Genomic DNA, 15,788 nt, shown 5'->3' with positions numbered 1-15,788 from the left:
TTTGTGTCTGGAGCATCCAGCCTGGAGGAGGCTTTGCTGGAGGACACATGGAGAGGGGAAACTGATGTCCTCCGTCTGTGTGGGTGTTGGCTTGATTAATCACAAAGGAGTAGGCTTCATGGCAGGCAAAAGAGAATCAAGGAGGGAATCCATAGGTGTGGGCTGAGACGAGGAAGTAATTCTCGGACACTTAGATCTCTTACAGCTTTTGGAGTAAATTGGGGTGCTGGCAAAGTGGTTGGGAAGGACTGAAGGAATTCGCACTCCCAGTGGCAGAATGTGACTAGTTTTCCAGGGACTCAAGTGGGGGGGGGGGGGGAGTGGGGGACCAGCAGTTGGATAAGACCTTCACTCTATGGATCCCTTCATTCATCCGCTAATTCGTTCATTCAGCATATACTTTTTGGGTGCCTAACAAGTATCTGCCACATACTGGGGGCTGGGTTCCAAATAAAGATAAAGTGATACTAATCTTCTAAGGACCTTCTAGTCAAATGGACAAAATAGAATATACACACAAATAACTTACTGATGGAAGAAAGTGTCATAAATAAACTTCTGAGGTATTCTGTAGGAGAGATTCTGGGCTGGAAGGCTGGTGAAGGTTCTGTGGAAAAGCTGGGATGGACAGGATTGGGCCTGTGGAGATGGAAGAACAGAACTCACCGAGGTCAAGTTACAATGTGGGTGGAACCTGTGGGTCCCCATGTTTGGTGGCCAGGGTGCCTGAGAGGGAGCAGCAGGTGAGGTTCTGGAGAGGTTGGCTTTCAGCTTGGGGTGGATGGTGTAGGAAGACCACATGGGTCAGGGAAATGTATCCTCAGAAGACTTTCCCAACTCCTCTTTGTGGATCGTGTGCTCCTTTCCCCTAGTCCTAGTTCTGCCGGCTGGGGGGGTTCTTATCCAGGCCTTCTGCAATCTCCTGGCTTCTTTTTCATCAGGCCAAATCCTACCCAAGCTCCAGGGGTCAGCTTGAGATGCTTCAACTGGAGGTCCTGCCACACAGCCCCCAGGGGGCTTCTGAACCAGAAGGCCAATTCTGCAAGGGTTTTCTGTGGCTTTCTTGCCTCACCCATTGAATAGTAAGCAATATGAAGGCCGGAAATGGATCTCTTCTCCCCTCCCTTCCACAACCATACATATAGAAGCTATCACAGAACTGGGCTCATAGTCTCCCCTCAATCATTAACCTTATTGTCACTCACCAACTCCTAAGCCTGGTTCCCTGCACCGTTTAGCCTCACACAAATCTATGTCTGCATCAAGGCTTTGCCACCTCCTTTTGTTGTGTGACCCCGGGGCAAGTTGCATGACCTCTCAAAGTGTCATTTTCCTCATTTGTATGTTGGAAATAGCGGGTGGCACTTCGTAGGAATGTGGCAAATGATAGTCATTAATGATTATTATTGCCGTTGCCCCCAAGACCTGGCAAGATCAGATGGTCCCCAGAAGCCAGGGCTGGGTTTCCATTTTTCTTCCCTTTCAATTTAATCATCTTCTCCCATCTGCCTCCTTCTGCTTTGTCCTCTTTGGGTCTTTCCTATCCCCCTTGACGGGTCTTGCCTGCTTTCTCCCTCCAGGCCAGCTGTCTCTTCTCCCCTCCGAGAGCGAGAGCACACTGGTGGCTGGCTCTCACTAGGTAAGGGTTGTCTGTTCACCTTGCTCTCCATCAGTCAATAAAGATAAATTACAAAATCATTTGTTTTATTTGTTCTTGTTACCTTGAGGGCTGTCTGAAATTGCCTTTCTTTAGAAAGCCCCATTTGCATATCTCCACACTGGAGTCAAAGGCTGCAGCTGTGGTTTCACTGCAATTTAAATATTAATAAAATCTCTAGCTGTTTTTTTTAAAGCAGTCTGGCCCTTCTGCTCCTAGGCTGCTAATATAATTTAATCTTTGTCCTTTGCTTTGTATTTATTTAAAGGGCCATTTTGGAGTCAACTGAAGCCAGCTGCTGCAACCTTGTAGTTAAGAACCACTAACTAGCCCATAAACCTTCGTTTTCCTTAAGAGGTACGAGAGCTACCTCTCCCGGAGACAAAATAGACCTCAGGTGACATTTTATACCAATCGGCAGCCCCTTACACTAAGCCAGTGGTTCTCAAACATGAGCTTCCTTCGGATCGGATTGGCTGGGCCCCACTCCCCAGTTTCTGATTCAGTATGTTGGGAATAAGGCCCTGGAATCTGCATAGCTAACAAATTCCTAGTTGTGGTGTTACTCCCCACCCTCCTTCCCCATCAGGGGATCATGGTTTGAGAATCCCTGCACTGAGCTGCTGGTGAAACTGCCTTATCATTCTGGGTCCCTGAAACAAGATCTCCAAAGTTCATCTGTGCCAGTCCTCGTAACTTGTGGGGAGACTTTCCAGTTGTCCGTTCCTTCCAGACCCTCCAACCATTGCTTAGGTTTTCCTGATCATTCAGACTCATTTCAGGATCAGCACCCTCTGCATCTCCCCAGGGCTGCTCTCTACAGGAGCTGGCTGTCTCCAGTTCTCCTTAATTTTCTATTTGCCCAGATTCATTTCTCTAATTTTCCCCTTGTTACGGGCAGATTTACAGGCTGTGTGAGGGAGCCAAACCAAGCATCACTGAAGTACGGTGGTAACAGGGCCTCTGGCTCAGCCATTCCACAGACTTTGACAAGCAAGCTCCCTCTGTCTCTGGCTAGCAAGCCCTCCTCTTGGGTTTCTGTGGGTAGATCTGTAGCTCCCCTCACGCTGCCCTTCTTCCTGTGCCGCCTGCCTCTGGGGCCCTGCTTATCTGCTCTTTGCAGCCTTCACAGGAGACATTCTGGGCAGCTTGGCTCCTTCCGCTCCAACCATCCCAACACTGATTCCTTTCTTTTTCTTCTGCATGTTTTTGAGTCGATAATTTGTTGATGATTCGGGTTGCATTTTTTTTGGGGGGGGGGGGGGATAATCTATGGACCTCTTCTTTAGGTCCCCTCCCTGCACCTGCATGATAATCCCTCCTCTTCTCCTGCCTTTCCAGCTCCTTTGCAGAAGTTCATTTCTGAGATGAGACAACAGCAACACAGGAACTAGTTCCCCAAATGCTTCTGTGCCCAGAGAGGGTTAAATTGTGGGATGGAGAAGGGAGAGGCCATCTTAAAGCCAGAGGTCAAAGGAGCAAGTAGATTTGCTCCATCATCAGATAAGTTTTTTTTTTTAACTTTAATGTTTATTCATTTTTGAGAGAGAAAGACAGAGTGCGAGTGGGGAAGGGGCAGAGAGAGGGAGACACAGAATCCAAAGCAGGCTCCAAGCTCTGACCTGTCAGCACAGAGCCTGATGTGAGGCTCGAACTCGTGAACCATGAGATCATGAGCCTAAGCGGGACGCTTAACTAAGCCACCCAGGTGGCCACACAGATAAGACTCTTAAACCCAGCTAGGCATCATGAGGCCAGGGCCAGAAGCTGACTTCCGGAAAAGGTTACGCAGAGCTGAAAAACCGGATGGGTGTGTGTGTGGATATCTGTTAGGAGACCTCGAGAGATCATTACAGAAAACTTTGAATGTGTCTCAGTCATCCCTGCTTTTTCCCAAGATTCCTGGGAAGGCATACTATATTACATGGATGCGCTTTTCTACCAACCTGTCAGTGACTGGACACCCCCAGGGTGTCACTGGAAATGAGACATCCCTGACTGAAGACTGGGCCAGTTGCACTTGCTTCCCACCTGCCCTTAGGTTATCTAGACCCAGGGACTCCCTGGTGGGTTGCCATGAGCCCTGGAGAGGTGGTGCCATACGTGAGGCTGGACTGGAAGTTTTTTTGTTTTTGTTTTTGTTTTTTTGGGCTTTTTGATTTGATTTGATTTGATTTTGATTTTTTAAAAGAAATTTTTTTTTAATGTTTATTCATTTTCGAGAGAGAGACAGAGAGAGAGCAGGGGAGCAGCAGAGAGAGAGGGAGACACAAAATCTGAAGCAGGCTCCAGGCTCTGAGCTGTCAGCACAGAGCCTGACGCGGGGCTCGGACCCACGAACTGTGAGATCATGACCTGAGCTAAAAGTCAGACGCTTAACCAACTGAGCCACCCAGGAGCCCCATTTTATGATTTTATTTTTAAGTAATCTCCACACCCAATGTGGAGCTCAAACTCACAACCCAGAGATCAAGAGTCGAATGCTTCACCGACTGAGCCAGCCAGGCGCCCCTGAACTGGAAGGTTTTAGTCACTGAAAGATAAGCAGTCATAAGACACAGGATGGATGGAGGTGGAAACAGGTAGCCATGAGCCAATCCTGTCAGTCCCTTTGCCGAGGGCTGCTTTCCCAGGGAGAGCTGCCACTGGGAAGCAGGAACATTCTATTGCGTCCCACTGTGGCCCCAAAGAGAGTCTACAGAGTGCTAATTCCTCTCACAAACCTCTCTTCTCCCCAGATTCCCTTGAGGCTTGAGCCAGTGCCTCTGACCCAGGACAGCGACTGATGTGGGTGGGCAGGGTTCAGATTCCCAGGTCGTCACTTACTAGCTGTGCAAACTCTGAGCAAAATCTTCTATTTCCCATTGTCATTCTTCAAGTGAGGTGACAAATGCTCACTTCCTAGGGCTGTGATGAAGACTCCATGAGATAAACATGTCATAATGCCAGTTTGTTCCATTTTCTTCACTCTCCCCTCACCCACCCACCCTGTTTACAAATGTGGCAGTGCTGAATCATGTGAGGATTTAATTCTCTTTGCCTCAAAGAGGATCCTACTCTCTGAACATGTGAAGACCAAAAAATGATGATACACTCTTATCTGTGGATTAAGTATGTTAAATAGGAGTGGTTGTCGGGAATCTCAAGATACCCTCCCCAGATTCTTGTCCCCTGGTTATTCAATCAAACACTAATCTAGGTCCCGAGGTGAAGGGGCTCTGCAGCTGTGATTAAGGTTATGGACCTTAAGATATGGAGATCACCCTGGATTACCTAGTGGGCATGATCTAATCACCTGAGCCCTTAAAAACAGAAATTTCTCAGGGTGCCTGGGTGGCTCAGTCAGTTAAGCATCCAACTCGATTTTGGCTCAGGTCATGATCTCATGGTTCATGGGATTGAGCCCTGCATCGGGCTCTGTGCTGGCAGCGTGGAGCCTGCTTGGGCTTTTCTCTCTCCCATTCTCTCTGCCCCTCCCCTGCTTGTACTCTTTCTCTCTTAAAATTAATACACATTAAGAAAAAAACCCAGAGGGGTGCCTGGGTGGTTCAGTCAGTTAAGTGTCCGACTTCGGCTCAGGTCATGATCTCACGGCTCATGGATTCAAGCCCTGAGTTGGTCTCTGTGCTGACAGCTCAGAGCCTGGAGCCTGCTTCGGATTCTGTGTCTCCCTCTCTCTCTGCCCCTCCTCCACTCGCTCTCTGTCTCTGTCTCTCTCTCTCAAAAATAGATAAACATTAAAAATTCTCTGGCAGGAGTTAGATCTGGCAGTCAGAGAGATGAGGAAGGGGAAGTCAGAGAGACTCCAAACATGAGAAAGCTTTGACCATGGTTGCTGGCTTTGAAGATGGAGGTAGGGGCTGATGAGCCTAGGAATGTGGAAGAAGCTAAGGATGACCTCTGGTCAACAGCCAGTCATTAAACAGGGATCTTAGTCCCACAACTGCAAGGAACATTCTGGCCAACAACATGAAATGAGCTTGGAAGCTGATTCATCCCCAGAGCCTCTAGAAAGGAACACAGCCTTGTTGCCTTGATTTTGGTCTTGTGAAACTAATCCGTTGAGCCAACTCGGCTTTCTGACGTACAGAACTGTGAGACAGGGGCGCCTGGGTGGCTCAGTCGGTTAAGCGTCTGACTTCGGCTCAGGTCATGATCTCACAGTTTGTGAGCTCGAGCCCCGCGTCAGGCTCTGTGCTGACAGCTCGGAGCCTGGAGCCTGCTTAGATTCTGTGTCTCCCTCTCTCTCTGACCCTCCCCCCCGTTCATGCTCTGTCTCTGTCTCAAAAATAAATAAAAATTAAAAAAAAAAAAAAAAAAGAACTGTGAGACAATAAATGGCTCTTATTTTAAGCCACTAGATTTGTGACAATTTGCAATGGCAGAAATAGAAAATATGATAGGTACCAAAGCCCCCTTGATAACGCTAGGAGTTGGTACTAGGGTCTGAGCAAATCTGTAGCTGTAAGCTTCAAGAAGTCATGCTTGGTGAAAGTGAAAGCAAATTTATTTGCAGGTGAACAGCAACAACATTTACAAAATGTATTTTGTACAGTCAAGTCTGCACTGCCCTCACACACTAGGGGGCTAAGGAAGACCTAGTCCTTCCAACAGCTATAAACAGGCCTGGATAATGAGTTTATGAAAAACACTTTCTCTTCCTTCAGCACACAAAATTATTTATGAAGCTGTACAGTTCGGCAATAGGAAGCAAAAAGAAGAAAATTACAAGGAAAGCGACAGCTCCTTTCCTGGTGGGAGCCGTCATTTTATAGACATGAAATATCCCTGTCAGAGATCTTGTATTTCAAGAAGAATGGGTGACATATCAGAGCTACAACAATAAACATTGTATTTATTTCTAATGGGGAATTAGAAGACCCTCTTTGGACATCAGTTCTTGAAAAGATTCTGCTATTTCAGAGCATATTAGTGCTAAGAAATCTTTTAGAAATCTGGATTTCTAAAGGGCAGGACAACTCCCTTTTCCTCAAACCCTCAAGGTTCATATTTATATCCATTACCTGCCTCTGAATCCCTCCAGGCCCCCACCCAAGCTCCATCCACTCCAACATTTGAGAGCCGCCCAAGGGCTGTTCTGATTTTAAGCCACATCACAGATTTCCCCAAGTACTTGCTTCCCACTGAAGGGTCTAACTCTTGGCCTTTATGAACACAGGATTTTAGGGAAGCAAACTTAGGGAGACCAGCTATTCTCCTGAGGACAGCCATTCTGTGCCTCCAGCTCTAAGCCAACATCCCCAGTACGAAGAATAGGGCTGATAAATAATGAATCAGCATCTTGCTCAATTGGAGGCGTTTAAATGGTTTTAAATTCTTTTCAGGTGAAAAATTACCACAATTTTGTGCTCATGGTAGATTTCAAAGGGAGACTTGAAGCAGAAAATCTTTAAGGGCCCCTTGCATACCAGAATTTCTTCTCAGGCTGATGTATATAAAATATTCAGTAACCGGGACTGTGGAAAGACTGAAGAGGAGCTCCCAGGGCCTGGAAAACGACTGCTTCTTATGATCATTCTTGGGGTCCTGTGGTGACAGGCCCTATACGCTACACACATGGCTGGCTGAGGTCAGCAGTAGCTCTGGGAATCTGGGGGATCAGGTAGGTGTCCAGCTCCTGGCACTGGTAGAGGGCTACACTGTCCAATACCCACTCTCGGGTCACCACAGGTGCCTCACACATCTGCCCAATCACTGGGGACAAAGAATGCAAACAGAAATTAGTCAATTCACATTTTCCCAGGCCAGACTCTTGTCAATCTACTCCTGGGGACCTGGTTGTATGAGTTCACAGTGTTACTCAGGTAGGTGCAAAACGGTTGATCTTAAGTAATGCTTCAGGACATAGGACCTTATTTAGAAGCCTGAGGAGTGACTGCTGGTGAAAGCCTACAGCCTCTGGCAACTTTAGTAACATGAGCTCCAATCTGTTAAAGGAAGTCACCAGAGAGCAAAACAGCATTGCAGTTTAATGGTTTTGCAACATCTTAGGAGAGAAAGCAAAACAGATGATGAGCGCGATCACATCTGTGTGAAATACATGTGTGTACATATATACGCACGCATGCCTCGTAGAATTTTACCATCACCATCTTCAAGTGGTGAGATTACTGGGATTATTTTGTTGTGTTTGTGTTCATTTATATTTTATGTGATGAACATTAATTAATATTTAACCTCCACCAATGGAAATAGCTCATGCCTTACTTTTATAACACAAAAGACACCACAAAAACTTTTGAAAAGTCATTTTAGGCATGCGTGCATGCATACATGCATGCATTCATTCATTCAAATATTCATTGAGCACCCAGAAGATGTTGAGAACTGTGTTAATCAAACAATGGGTGACCTGTGGTGACCCAAACTCATCACACAGATCCCATATGTCATAGGCACATTCCTATGGCCTTCTAAAGCCCCACACAGGTGCACCATCTACTCCGGTTAATCAAATCAGGACATTTAGACCTAAAATGACCATAGTCTTCATACTTAACCTGGGCCCTGCAACCCATACTCCTCTGGACAAAGGCTTACAGCAAGACTTACCATGGAAGCCACTGTCCTCTGTCCAGGCATCCGGTTGCACGACCACAACTGGGTGAGTAGCCTGTATCCCCGGGAAGGAAACAGCATTGAGGGTATCAGAGCAGGGCTTTTAGAACAGTCACTTCACCATTTCTTGACAGTTTGCTGAAGCAGACTAGTTTAGGTGCAACCACAGAAAGGAGGGGGATGGGCACACGGCAAAAAGGAAGGGTTGGAGGGAGAGTCTTCCCTCAATAAATTAAATACTCGGAGAACTCAAGCCCTTACTCATCCTCCACAGATGGCATCTTCTGGCACTGGTACATGGTCAGAGAAGATTCAGGGCAGAGAGGCTTCTGAGGTCCACTGGCAGGGTTCGTAGGGATGGATGGGCACCAACCAGCCTTGCTCAATCATAGGACAGATATTTGGCAGGGCATCACTTACCTTGCTGAGAGTGAATAACGAAGGCCTCTTCACCACAGAAGCCCCACAGAGGCGCACCATCCACTCTAGTTGATCTAAATAGCACACACAGACCTAAAATCACCACAGTACTCTACACACTTAGCCTGTGCCCTCTACCCCATGTTCCTCTGGATGAAGGCTTACAGCAAGACTTCTCAGTGGGAGACTCTCCACCTCTCTGCTCCAAAAGGACAGAGAGGCCTTGACCTAGAATCTATACCAGGTATGGATTCTAAGTCAATTTGCCACCAATATGCTACCTACTCTGGTTATTGGTCCCCAAAAGGCCACTTGGCAGATAAGGTTTGACAGTCTCTCAAATAAAACACTTTGGAAGAAAAGAATCCAAGATCTAATTTCCCTTAAATTGCTAAATTGCTGGCTAAGATACTGTGAAAAAATGCTCACTTGCCTTTCCTCCCTCCCTGCCTAATTCTGTGTTGGTAATTGATAATCACGGCCACCAAGAGCACCATACTTGGTGGTAATTACTGTAAATGTCAAGAGACAGGAACATAATTCATTCAGTAAAAAAAAAAAAATACACATCATCCTGGACAGAGACTCAGCACATCAGTGGGGAAGGGCTACGTGCTGAGCTGGAATCAACACATTCAGGGGAACAGAAACCAAAAGGGATTATACAGATGTTCCCCTTGCACCTGGAAAATCAGCAGAACCGACCAATGAATGGCTTCTGGGCCTCTCTGGGGATTGCTGAGGTGCTCCTATTTGTCTGAATAAACCGAGGTCAACAGACTCATCTCTAAAATGATACCTGCTAGAGACCTGGTTTTCATTACACCAAAGAACAAAAACACTGAGAAATCCTCAAGTGGCACTTGGAAATTTCATAAAAATCCAATCAATAACCAATAAAGAAGACAGAAGCAAAATTACTTTGCCAGGCCCTCTTGGGGCTGCTCATCTGTCCCTGATTAGATGCCAAGGCCATCTTCTGAGGAGCAAGAGAACCTGATCCCTGGGGTGGAAGGGGGCACAGAAGCAAAGGTGGGTGGACTTAGTTTTGAAGAGAACAAACCAAACCTATACACATACCAGGGCCTCAGCGCTACACACTGCAGAGTTGAGCCCCACAGCACTCCTAAACATAACATCACATTCAATGTCAAAGTTAATTAGAAAATGTTCATGCAGAGTCTTCCCCTGCCTGCTCTGGGCCTGTGTGGGGCCCCAGGCCCACAGGGCTTATGCAGCCGCTGTGTTTGCTTCTTAGTATCAAATGAAGATGGTTTAGGAAGAGCAGAATTCCTTCTTAACATTTACAAATCTGAAAGGTAACTTCTCCCTAACTTATGACTTCCCTCCTTTCTTAAAGCAAAGGGCAAGAAGGGCAGCTCTACCCCACTTGAGCATAGAACACTGCATCCTAGAACCTAACTTTTCACTGACTTCTAGCTCTCAGGAAGGGGCACAGGGCTGTTTTTTTTGCCACAGGATAACGTTTAAGCACAGTTTTGCCTGATGGGTGGTAGAGAAATAGAAAAACCTCTAGAACACCTCACCAACCTGAGGAACCCCCTTAAAAGGGATGGCCTCTCCTGTAACACTTTACCATGTAAGGGAAAAGGCTGGTGCTGGACTCGCCACTTCTCCCGGCCTCTTACCTGTGGGCATGTTGGTAAAGGGCCCATAGCAACAGATTTCTAGGCCCCCGAAGATCTGGGAGAAGAGTGGCACAGAAGGAGGAAGGGAAAGAAACACCAATTATAAAAGAGTATGCATTTTATAAAAAACAGCATAAAGAGACTCTCGAAAATGAAGGACTTTCTTTTTTCTTTACCACCTGATAACTTCTGCTATGTCCCGGAGACAATCAGTGTAATGTCAGAACGTGGATGGATTTTAGAGAACTTTTTTCTTTTTTTAATGTTTATTTATTTTTGAGACAGAGAGAGACAGAGCATGAACGGGGGAGGGTCAGAGAGAGAGAGGGAGACACAGAATCTGAAACAGGCTCCAGGCTCTGAGCTGTCAGCACAGAGCCCGACGCAGGGCTTGAACTCAGGAACCGCAAGATCATGACCTGAGCCTAAGTCGGACGCTTAACTGACTGAGCCACCCAGGCGCCCCTTAGAGGACTTTTTAAAAGTGTGCGAGTAATCGGTCCACACTATGGTCACTCTTTGTTATTCAGAGGCTGAGCTTTCCACTTCGCCACCAATCAGGCCCGGGCTCCTTCCTGGTGACTTCATTTCTCGTTAGAGACCCAAAAAACCTGGGCCTTCTTTATATTTAATAAAAGTCTTGGATGGCTAGATATTCAGGCTTTTAACTGCAGTTTGGTGTTTTTATGCAGACTTGGTACATCAATACTAACCATAATTCTGTCAGAGAGGTCTATGTTGATTTTACATGCTCTTTTTCTCCTCTTTCTCTGGTCTCTGAACATCCGTTCCTGCCTTCACACTGCTTTAAGAACAGCCATTGTTCCTTTAGGCAACCTAAACCATTTTTAATCTAGAAGTTAATCTAATCTAGAAGTGAAGCCTGGTTCTGCCTCTCCTCATTGAGCTGACCTGACTGCCTGGTTTCCAGGAGACACAGATTATACTGTGCCTCCAAGGTGCCTCTTCCACTTACATACAGTGCTGGCTGGCACTGCCTAAAAGAACTTTCTGTGATGATGGAAATGTTCTCTATTTGTGTTAATAAGGTGCCCAAGTCACATGTAGCTACCAAGGTCTTGAAATGTGGTCACGGTGGGTGAGGACCTACACTTCCTATTTTATTTAGTTTTAGTTATCTAAATTTCAAAACGGCGGCATGTGGCCGGTGGCTATGGTGTTGGACAGGCAAATTCTTACACACGAATTGGCACAGATTCTTAGGCAAGCACTAGCATATCATTTAAAAGAAATCTCAAGTTGTGTCAGTTGGCTGGATAGATACCATTTGGGTAAACATCATTCTCTTGACGCTCTTTCTCCCTATTCCACTAAAAAGACTGCCTAGGCCTGGAACTCACCTTGTTTAAATAAGAGAGATGGGGGTACAGAAAACTCAGGAGCTAAAAACTCATCATGGCCTTTTACGAAATGAGCCTCCCCACCCCCATTTTAACTACAGCCAAAGGAATAAGAAGAGCAGCAGGACAAGTCTGTTTCTGTTTTAAGTGACAGCCTCCATATATGCCATTCTCAGTATCTGCATGAATAAACTGCATCCCCAACTTGTTGACAGGATCTAGATGCTCATAATGCTAAAAGCTGTCCCCAAGCAGCTGTCTGGAGCCCAACATTGCTGTGAAAAGTACAAAAGATTAGGAATTTTTGTATCCAAGCTGACACTCACTGATGAGGATGGCTAGTTAGGAGATGAGTTTAGAAATCTGAAGTTTCACTTCTACAACTACAAATACATTTCTCTTCCACAGGAAAATATTACAGTGACATTTAGTATTTTCAGAACATCATTACTTTGACCGGGCACCTTCCATCACTGCCATCCCAAATTTAGGGAAAACCCTCAAACGCTGGAATTTCCTTTGAAGGAGGAAGAATCTGGTGCTAATTCGGCCTTGCGTACAGTGGAATAAAAACAAATGGCTGGCTCACACAGAACTCCCCTGGAGTGAAGGCAGAAGCAGAAACAGGCCCAATAGCTTTCCTTGGCATCTGGAAGTTACTCGATAGGTTCAGAGGGTGGGGATGGGCTCAAGGGTTCAGAGCTCTCCCAAAGCAGTTTTCCCTAGAAAATCTCCTCCACTGGTTCTTTCTCAAGTTCTATAAAGGGACAGACAGCGCTCCGTATGGGGATGTTCTAAAATGCCCATTTAAAAAAGGTAGAAAAAAAGGCAAACTTTTAAAAAAGAAGAAATGCAGACTAGGCATGGAAGTGCTCAGTCAGTGACCTGAGAAAGCAGCAGGTTCAGGCCTGACAGGCAGATGCAAAACCATGCTTGGACTTCTCCCTGACAGAGAGACAATGCTTTGCCTCCATAATCTGCTACAGTGTGATCTGGGAAAAATCATGGAGTCTTCCCGGGCCTCTAGGCCTTCATTTGTAAAATTGTTAGAATAACCTATTTTTTCCTCTGTGAAATCTATGACTTTCCAAGAAACTATGGTATTGTACATTTAAGATTTTTTAAAAGTATATATGTATGTATATATGTATGTATTTAATCTCTGACCCAACATGGGGCTTGAACTCATGACCCCAAGTTCAAGAGCTGCATGCTCTTCCAACTGAGTCAGCCAGGCACCCCTAGTATTGTTTCTTTTTTAAGATTAAAAAAAAAGTTTATTATTTATTTTTGAGAGAGACAGTGTAAATGGGGTAGGGGCAGAGAGAGAGAGGGAGACAGAGAATCCCAAGCAGGCTTCACACTGTCACCACAGAGCTCGATACTGGACCGGAACTCGTGAAACCGTGAGATCATGACTGAGCTGAAACCAAGAGTCAGACCCTCAACTGACTGAGCCACCCAGGTGCTCCTCTTTTTAAGACTTCATTTCATTTCATTTATTTATATATGAGAGAGAGAGGGAAAGACAGAGAGAGAGACAGAGAGAGAGAGAGAGAGAGAGAGAGAGAGAGAGAGAGAGAGAAAATCTTAAGCAGGCTCCATGCTCAGTGCAGAGCCGGACACAGGGCTCAATCCCACAACCCTGGGATCATGACCTGAGCTGAAATCAAGAGTTGGATGCTCAACCAACTGAGCCACCAGGTGCCTCAAGATTTTATTTTTTGTTTATTTTTGAGAGTGAGAGTGCACATGCACAAGGGGTCGGGGTGGTGGTGGGGGGGCAGACAGAGGGAGACAGAGGATCTGGGTCCAAAGCGGGCTCCACAGTGAGACAGCAGAGAGCCCAATGTGGGGCATAAACTCATGAACTGTGAGATCATGACCTAGCCGACATCAGATGCTTAACTAAGCTACCCAAGAGACCTAAGAGTTTACTGTTTTAAGTAATCTCTACACCCAACGTGGGGCTCAAACCTATAACCCTGAGATCAAGAGTCGCATGCTCCACGGACTGAGCCAGCCACATGTCCCAAGAAACTATGGTATTGTTAAGAGCTCAGATTCTGGAGCTTGACTGCATGAGTTCAACTAGTCATGGGTTCCCAACTAGCTCTGTGAGCTTGGGCAATTTACTCAATCTCTCTGAGCTTTTAATCTTCTCCTCTATAAAATAGGTATAATTATAGTATACACCTCATAGGGCTACTGTAAAATTGTTAATTAGTTAAAATATGATCGAGTGTTTAGAGCAGACCCTAGCATACGGTGTAGGTTATAAAGATGTTAGCTACTGATTAACAAACACTTTCTCTTCTGTGCTTCCACAGACAGCACTGTACATCCCCCTCACAGCAGTGACCACATTACCTTAGAGGAAGACACCACAGTGAAGTGGAAAGAGCAACGGCCTTAGATTCACATCTGTTTCAAATTCCAGCTCTGCCCCTTATCAGCTGAGTTTTGAATCCTAGACTGGGGTCCAAAGTACATAGCTTCTCTACACGTCTAAGCTCCTTCATTCATAAAATGGAGATAATACTTATTTACCTTATTACAGGGCTAGAACAACTAAAAAAGAGCCTACATGGAAGCACTAGTTAGAACTCCAGCAAGTGAGTATCCAGTGCCCCTCACAGATGAATGAGACCATCTCTACCAAGGGGACTGGAATGCAGGGGTATGGGTGGAGTTTTTGACAACAAGGCAGAGGGGGACTTTACCTTTCTGTCCCGGGATTCTCTTGCTCGCTTTGGACCCTGGTGGTTTCTTCCATTGACAACATCTCCTCTGACTTCAAAATCATGCTGGAAAAAACCCAACGCACACCACAGGGATCAGAGAAAGAGAAACCTCCTTCAATGGAAATGGAGTAGATAAGTCGTATTAAGGAATTCAGTACTGTCAAATTTTGACAACCCTACTCCCACCCCCCAAAATCATTCTTTTTGGTGGACTGAATGAAATGACCAGCATCTCAGCTGCTGAAATCAATTCACTGAAGTAAATCTTTGTGGGTAGAAATTAACAATTGGCTTTTCACCTCATTGGGACTTAACGTATTTTAATTTTTAACATCTATCTCTTCTCAAAACATTCACTTAGCATTTAGATTAAACTGCTAATACTGTGCTGTTATAAAGATAACTGGAGAATTCCTGATCTCTTAAATCAACTGTGTATTACCATCTAAAGAAATAAGGGCTTCTCAGATTTCCATTGAGAGATTTACAGTTAATGAGACCAAAATGATAAAATATAGATTTAACCCAGTAAAGAAAGTTAGAGGCTTTTCATAATCACTATTTTGACTGGTCAAGGACAAGGAAGTAAAGAATAATGTGACTGGGGAGGTTAGAGCTTTTTGGAGAATTTTGGGGAAGAATGCTCGGGAACAATTCTGACTGACACTTGATTGTAGGGAAGACAAAGTCATGAGTGTAACTACAGGCTGTTATTAGAGGAAAGAACACTTAACATTTCGTAGTCACTTGAGTGAGAAGAGTCTAGTGCTAAAAATGTCATCTGTTTGAAGCTGACCCTCAAATTCCTTGTCCTGATTGCACCCCTGTGCCTACTTAAGCTCTCTACCTGGAAGTCGAATATACATCCCCAAATTCAGTCTAAAACAGAGCTCTTGATTCTACTTCTTCCCCCTCAAGGTGCTCCTCCTCCATATCTTCCTGATCTGATTTACTATTACTGGCACCCATTCTTGTTCAGGCCCAAACCCTAAGTGTTAGCCCCTGAATACCTCCCTTGACCTCATCCTCCAAATTTAACCCTTCAGTAGGTCCTATCCCCAAACGTAAATCAACCTCTTCTTCCCACCTCCATGCCTCCAATTACCCTACAAATAAAAGTCAAATTCCTTACCATGACTTCCACCAAATCCTATGTGATCTGTCCCTTGTCCGTGATCTTCTCCAACCCCTGGTCCAACCTCTGCTCTCTACATAGAATTTGGCAATTACTACTCTCCAGCTACACTGGCCTATTTTTCTTTAATAAACCAAACTCATTCCTACCTCAAGACATTTATGCTTGCAGTTCTTCTGCCTGTTAACATTTGTTTCCTACATTTTTCCAGGCCAATTCTTTTTATTTAGGTCTCGGCTCAAG

At 45.4% G+C, this 15,788-nt stretch overlaps 1 protein-coding gene across 12 annotated transcripts in view; it reads right to left on the bottom strand.

Annotated features, from left to right (window-relative positions):
* Positions 1 to 15,788, bottom strand: part of BRCA1 (BRCA1 DNA repair associated) — a 77,132-nt gene that overhangs the window by 11,256 nt on the left and 50,088 nt on the right. For 9 of the 12 annotated variants that reach the window (XM_047845847.1, XM_047845846.1, XM_047845844.1 and 6 more), the window contains exons 19-23: positions 14,390 to 14,473; positions 10,306 to 10,360; positions 8,657 to 8,730; positions 8,231 to 8,291; positions 6,147 to 7,372 (exon numbers count right to left, since the gene is read on the bottom strand). In XM_047845847.1, coding sequence (XP_047701803.1) covers positions 7,227 to 7,372; positions 8,231 to 8,291; positions 8,657 to 8,730; positions 10,306 to 10,360; positions 14,390 to 14,473 — 420 coding nt within the window. In that variant the 3' untranslated portion in view covers positions 6,147 to 7,226. Of the gene's footprint in view, positions 1 to 529; positions 640 to 6,146; positions 7,373 to 8,230; positions 8,292 to 8,656; positions 8,731 to 10,305; positions 10,361 to 14,389; positions 14,474 to 15,788 lie in introns of those variants that run through there. The other 3 variants (XR_007149442.1, XM_047845852.1, XM_047845851.1) reach the window with 1 other exon arrangement.

Source organism: Prionailurus viverrinus, unplaced genomic scaffold (genome assembly GCF_022837055.1).
Source record: "Prionailurus viverrinus isolate Anna unplaced genomic scaffold, UM_Priviv_1.0 scaffold_35, whole genome shotgun sequence".
NCBI lineage: Eukaryota > Metazoa > Chordata > Mammalia > Carnivora > Felidae > Prionailurus > Prionailurus viverrinus.
This window is presented reverse-complemented; position numbering and strand designations above follow the sequence as displayed.